The sequence below is a fragment of the Micromys minutus genome, assembly GCF_963924665.1.
Source record: "Micromys minutus genome assembly, chromosome: 11".
Taxonomy (NCBI): Eukaryota; Metazoa; Chordata; class Mammalia; order Rodentia; family Muridae; genus Micromys; species Micromys minutus.
This window is the reverse complement of record NC_137980.1, coordinates 52221055-52228018: the sequence shown is the minus strand read 5'-3', so window position 1 is coordinate 52228018 and position 6964 is coordinate 52221055. Positions and strand designations below refer to the sequence as shown.

General features: G+C 47.2%; 1 protein-coding gene across 1 annotated transcript; it reads left to right on the top strand.

Moving 5' to 3' along the window:
- Nucleotides 1–852: 852 nt before the first annotated feature.
- On the top strand, nucleotides 853–5504 carry ASIP (agouti signaling protein; the record flags this gene model as incomplete). The annotated part of the gene is made up of 3 exons (XM_080925090.1): nucleotides 853–1012; nucleotides 2710–2774; nucleotides 5343–5504. 3 exons carry the CDS (start codon nucleotides 853–855, stop codon nucleotides 5502–5504), a joined length of 387 nt encoding a protein of 128 aa, XP_080781216.1.
- Between the last annotated feature and the right edge of the window lie 1460 nt (nucleotides 5505–6964).

Genomic DNA, 6964 nt, shown 5'->3' with positions numbered 1-6964 from the left:
ACTGAGAACAGAGAGGAGGAGGCTAGCACTGACCGGGGAGCTCCACAGGGATCCCGGGAGTTGGGTAGGATCAGAAATGAGCAACCTATGTTACTCTCTTCTCTCGGACAGTCCGTGTGCCTTGGGCAGAGGGAACCTCGGAAATGCAGAGGGAAATGGGGCAGTGGGATGGGGATCCAATAGTGACAGAAGGTGTTTGAGGAAAGAAATCTGCTAAAATTCCATCTGCCCCTTCAAACTCAGGCTAGCAAATAAAGAAGTCGTATAGCTTCTGTGGACATGCCCTGACACATCCCTCCCTGCATTTGTTTCCCGTGGGTCAGCAGGGAATGGGGTATATGACATACACTTGTCTTCAGGAACCTTTATCCTTCATTCTTCTCACTGAGCTTCGACTTGTTAGCTGTATTCTCTTCACCTTAGTAAAGACCTCTGTCACTGTGACGCACTCCTGGGGGCCTTTCCACAACTCTGCCTAGGCCTAAGGTCTCTGGGGACTGTTGCTTGTACAGGAGGGGGGGAAATAAAGAAAGAAAAGAAACTTGGAGAGTCAGCACTCCGCCCTCTGGACAGCACAAAGCCACACAATGAATTCTTGTCTCCTTTGCTTCAGTCTCCCTCCCTCCCTCTTCCTTCTCCCCATCTCTCCTTTTCTGTCATCTCCCCATATCAACATCCCTTCCCTACCCTCAGCCTTGCTACAATTCTGGCCCCGCTGAGAGACTTGTGTAGCAGAGTCAGACCACCAGCCCAAAGGCACACATAGAGAGCCTGAAGCACAAACATCCCTTACTACCATCTTCTCCCCCACCCACCACTGATCCCCTTCTCCGCCCAACTCAGGCTTTCAGGATGGATGTCACCCGCCTGCTCCTGGCCACCCTAGTGTGCTTTCTGTGCTTCCTCACTGTCTACAGCCACCTAGTACTCGAGGAGACGCTTGGAGATGACAGGAGTCTGAAGAGCAACTCCTCCATGAACTCATTGGATTTCTCCTCTGTTTCTATCGTGGGTAAGTAATCTGCCTTGGGACCCAGCCTCTAGGCTCTGACCCATGAGAGGGAGTACAATATGCCAAGTCTATGTGGTTGCCCTGGTTGCCCCCACCACAGCTATGGCACTTTCTCCCTCATTCCTAGGGAAATACAGTGTCCTTGACAGTGACCTTGAGTGCTTGGGTTGGGGAAAGCCCTGCATGCCACCACTCTGATACCTAGTGTGTCAGAGATCTGAAGAAGCCTCAAGTCAAGGTGTTTGGCGGACTTGGTTGTGTTTAGCATTAATGAAATCTAATGAGTTATAGAATTCTTCAACAAAACCAACTTGAGGTAAACCATGGACTAGAAATGCATCTGCAATAAACTATGCCATGGGATGGGAAGTTACGAGGAGCATCAAAGTCTGGCGTTGCAGATCTTGTGGTCTGATCTCACCTAATCATAAAGGGCTAAGGACGAAGCCCAATGGCAGAGTATATCCTTAGCACACATAAGGCCCGATTCAGATCCTGTCACTGAAATAACACACATAGTGTGCTAGATTTTGTGAGGTGGCTCCTGTTTCATTTATACTTTACAACTGATGAAACCAGAGCTTACTGACATTAGCTCCTACTGGGCAGAGCCATAATGCAAACAGAGGTGGATTATACACGGAAGCTCACAACTAGTAGCTCTTTGCAGACTTGCATTTCACTGGGCACAGAAATATTGTCTAGATATATTGGGGAAGTCACAAGAGGGAAAAGAGGAGACCTCAATGTTCTTTAATTACTATTGATATGCCATTCCTTTTTTTATTTAGTCATTGGGGTTTGTTTGGGTCTTTGATTTTTCAAAACAAGGTTTCTCTGTACAGTTCTGGCTCTCCTGGATCTCACCCTGTAGACCAGGCTGTCTTTGAACTCAGAGATCCTACCTCTGCCTTTTAAGTGCTGGGACTACAGGCATGTCCCACCATGCCCTGCTGATATATCAGACTTTTAAAAATAGTTTATTATTATGTGAATGGATGTATTTTTGCCTCCGTGTATGCTTATACACTCGCTGTATGTATGTATGCCTGGTACCCTCAGAGGCCAGAAAAGGACGTTGGAGCCCCCCAAACTGGAGTTATAGGCAGTTGTGAATCACCATACAGGTGTGAAGAAACAAACACCAAGAACTCTTAACTGCTGAACCCCCTCTTCAGCCCCATGTGAACATATAAAAATGTCTAATGATAGAACTCTTTCTGGGAGATGAGAAAACTGGTTGTCAAGGGAAAGATCACAGCTGCTATACAGGTTCGAGGCAGGTGTACCTGGCTCTGAGATTTGATGATGATGTTGATAGGCAACACAGATGTGTTCAGTAACAAAAGGCGGAGTCCTTTTCACTGGCTGGCAATGTTCTTGCGCCTGCAGAGGTAAACAAACTAGCAGTGATCAGGGGTTAGCAAGGTCAAAGACCAGATGTCTTAACAGATGCCACTGACAGGTCCCAGGTCCCCCTGGGGTTTGCTCTTGGCCTCCCCTCAGAGCACACTGCTCTTTAGGTCTGAAGCCAGGCTAACAAGAACCTGATGGCTTGATTCCCTGTGATTCATCCGGAAGTCCCTCTTTCTCTCCTCTACCCTGAGACTTCCCAGAGCCCCCTCTGCTCCTCCCACTTCACCACAGCTTGGGCCCCCAGAAACATCTGGCTTTGCTCCTTCTTTCTTTCTTTGAAGCACTGAACAAGAAATCCAAGAAGATCAGCAGAAAAGAAGCAGAGAAGCGGAAGAGGTCTTCCAAGGTAGGTCTGGGAATTCTTATGTGGGGGTGGGGAGACCTGCAAGCCATGGCTGAGAACTAAATGAAAAATACATCCCAGCCTCCAGGAAACTAAACTACCTGAAGGTTTCCTGGCCTAGAAGGCTTCCACAGAATCCAGAGAATCTAAATACTCGGAGCAAAAGAGCAGCCTGCTGAAAAACAGTTCCCAGTGCTAATTAAGCATTCCTGAAACCTCAGTTCTTTTGGATGTTTACCTGAACCCCAGCTGCTGAAGAACCACTCTTACCGTATCTGAGTTTCTTTTTTTCCCTCCTCCTTTGCAGTTCTGGGGACCAAGTTCCAGGGACTTGTGCAAGCTGGACAGTATTCTACTGCTGAGCCCTAGATCATATCCAGCAAGTTTTTGCTATGCAGTGCAGGCTGGCTGCTAACCCTCCACCCTCCTTGTCCAGAGCTCCCAGAGTGCTGAGAATACAGGTCCATGCCACCATGCCCGGCTGTTTCATCGGCTTAAAAATTAAAAAGGAGGGTGGGTCTGAAGAGATCGCTCACAGTAAAGAGCACTGGCTGCTCTTGCAGAGGACCTGGATTCAATTCGAACTGCCCACATGGCAACTCACAACTGTCTGTAACTCCAGGTTAAGGGGATCCAACACCCTCACACAGACATACATGCAACCAAATCAATGCACACCAATTAGAAATAAAATTATAAAAATAAGGAAATGTAAAGAACAGAAAATAGAAGTTGGGTATGGTGGCACACAGCTGTATTCCCAGTACTTGGGAGGTGGAGGCACAGAGATCAGGAATTCAGGGCCATCCTAACCTACATACCAAGTTCTGAATGAGCCTAGGCTGCAGCCACTGAAAAACACAGGTATGACAGAAACTGACATCATTTGCTATAGCTAGAGTAACAGACTCAGTGGAAATAAAACACCGTTAGTCGAGCATGGCAGCACAGGTTGCAATCCCAGGGGCTTAGGAGGTTGAGGCAGGGGGATTCCCCAGTTCAAGGGTGCAAATTGAGATGCTGTCACAAAATGAAAAATTGTAAAGATGGGGGAGGGGACAGTGGAGTAGTACAGCGTGCCTGTAGCACACAAAGCCCTGGGTTCAATTTGTACTATGGCAAAACAGAAAACAACATGTTAAAGTTAGCTGGATGTTATTACCTGCTAAAAGCTCTGAGCCCAGGGCCCTCAGCCTTCTAATATACTTTCCTCATATTGTGGTGACTGCAACCTTAAAGTTTTTTTTCATTACTACTTCATAATTGTGATTTTGTTACTGTTATGAATTCGAATGTAAATATCTGTGTTTTCCAGTGATCTTAGGCAACTCCTGTGAAAGAGTTATTAGGACCCCCCCCATGAGGTCTTAACCCACAAGTTGAGAAATACTGCTAAAACATGCTCTGTTAAAAAGGCAGTTAGAATGCATTTTAAAAAGCAATTAAGGGCATGTTAGGAACAAACAGAGCCTTTCAAACTGAAATAGGCAGGAAAAAAATGCTTTCTCACTGATTGAGGACCATTTTGTGTTTTTGTACCTATACCTAAAACCATACTTCGAGAATGCAGGTTCCTACGCTTTGATAAATAGCAGATTGAGGCATTGTTGAAATGCACATACTATTCCTGTGTTAGTGCGGACCAGCTAATTGGATCGACTGTAACCAAAGAAGGGAGCACTGAACAAAATATATGCACATGCTAGGTGCTGGTAATACAGCAGTAAACTGGAGTGCGGAGATTACTGATGTACGGAGCTTACATTAGCATGGGGAAACCAAGCTGCAAGTAAATCAATAAACAAGTTTAAACTCTTAGATAATACATACTGTGAAAGGATTAGAGCATGGTGAAGACCTAGAGAAGCATTTAGTAATCTAGAGCAATGTCCCATAGAAACACAGTGTAAGCCATTTATATATATAATGTTGTGTTTTCTAATAGCCACCTTAAAAGACTAACTATTTAAAACTCGGTATAAGGTATTACTATTTCAACATCTAAACAATTTTTCAGTTACTTTTATGCAGCCTTTAAAATCTGGTGTACAGCTGACACAGCACACGTCAATTGCAATGCTAAACCTGGCCCTAGTAAAATGGTGCTTAACAGGAAAATACATGTTTACATTATACTTAAATAGGAAACTCAGTTTCCTCAGTTGCACTGTCCGCAATTACTAAGCAGCATACTGGACCTGACTCCCAGCACTAGAATGTCTTTAGGCTATGGGGTTGCCAGCCCAAAGGGCAGAGACCAAATACAGGGGTCCTTCAGGGCCCAATGGATGTTTGTTTTTCCCTAGAGAAATCACTGGGGACCCTTAAGCGGGCGATTATATCATAGGAGGAGCCTTCTTTGGTGCACTGGGGGATGTTAACTCTAGAGGACAGGGTAGCTAAGGGAAAGAAGACAGTGAGTGTTGGCTGGGGTGGAGGGCACGGACCCACTAGGATGCCCTGCGCGCTTGAGTAGAGGTGGGCAGCGGGGCAGAGGTCCTGGACTTCCACAGTACATGAGGACCGCAGGATGGCACGTCCGTTTAGCAGTCCTCGACGTCTCTCCTACAGAAAAAAGTCTCAATGAAGAAGGTGGCACGGCCCCCGCCCTGCGTGGCCACCCGAGACAGCTGCAAGCCGCCTGCGCCCGCCTGCTGCGACCCGTGCGCCTCCTGCCACTGCCGCTTCTTCAGCAGCGTCTGCGTGTGCCGCGTACTCAACCCCAACTGCTGAGCCCGTTCGGCGCTGCGCGCGCAGCTTCCGAAACAGGGTGACTGGGCGGGGCTTCAGGGGTTCCGCGCTCCTAGGCCGAGGGGCGGGTCTCTGCGGGTGGGGCGCGTGGGTGGGCGAGGTCAGAGGTTGTGAGCTGTGGGCGCTTTCAGGAGACTGGTTTTCTGGGAAACCTAGTGGAGGCTAAAATCAGAATATAGTATTTTTAGGCTGATGGGAAAGTGTGACTGTTTCTTTAAAAAGCCGAAAGCTTCTGGCCCCGTTATGGAGTTCGGGTCCTTGCGTAGACCCCGCAGTCTGCGCACGCGCCACTCTTGACCTTAAGGAAACCTAGCTGTTGGCTCTCAGGGTTGGTGTTACTGCATCTTGCGGGTGGGCACAATGATGTTCGGATCCTTCCAGCCTGCCAGTGCCTAGGCTGCCTCCAGACCAAGGAAGGAACCATTGGGGAACCGCCTTCCAGTCTTTTCACCCATTCTCCTAAGCTGGCGCATAAAAATCCAAGACGTGCAGAATTCCATAAGCAGTCTCTGCGGGGTGGGCGAGGGGAGGCGGGGCCGTGCATTTGCAACGGGTTTCTAAAACCAGAAGGGTTGAGGATCCCAGAACTTTTAAGAGGCCTCAATTAAAGGCACCACCCAAACTCATTCCTCTTTGCTCCTACGGGCTCACAGATATTTGGACCTGAGAGTTTTCCTTATGCTGGGAATTAGTCCCAGGCTTTATTTTTTATTTATTTATTTTTAATTCTAATAGCCTAGAATTTGGGCTCCCAAAGAAGCAAAATTTTAGATAACTTTCCTCGATTTTCACCCTAGTTCTGGTGAGTGGTAAGAAAGCAGTGTGGGAAGTGGGGGTGTAAGCTGAAAAGCAGCAATTGAACGAAATTATCAAGGACCAGTTGCCAAAAATGTTCCAGACTGTTTCCTTGAAGTCCCACAGAGTTTCAATCTGCAAGAAGCTGAGGTGCAGTTATGTACCTTTGAAAGAACTGTATGAGGTACAGCAGACAGGAGTCAGAGTTTGGGGAGCAGGTGCGGTATGGAAGGACCATCAGGGAGGGGCAGATGGATGCCCTTTGAGACTAGAGGAAGGGCCCTAGATAATGTGGTCTACTTGTCCTTGGCTGTGGCGCCTGTGTACATAATGCTAGGAAGAAAGACTGAAAAGAAAACATGCACAGAGCTCCCTTCCTTAGCCTGAGCTGCCCCTACCCTACCCCTGAAAATTACTACACTGCCAATACCAAGAGAAAACAAAAAGGCCTGATAAAAAAACAAACAAACAAAAAAAAAAAACAAAAAAAACAAATAGATTCCACAGAGAAGCTATAAGACAAAAGCTATAAGGCTTGGAGTCCTTATTTCAACCCCGATAACCAGAGGAGGGTAGGGAGAAAGGTGTGTGTGTGTGTGTGTGTGTGTGTGTGTGTGTGTGTGTACAGTGAGGCATACGGTCCAGTT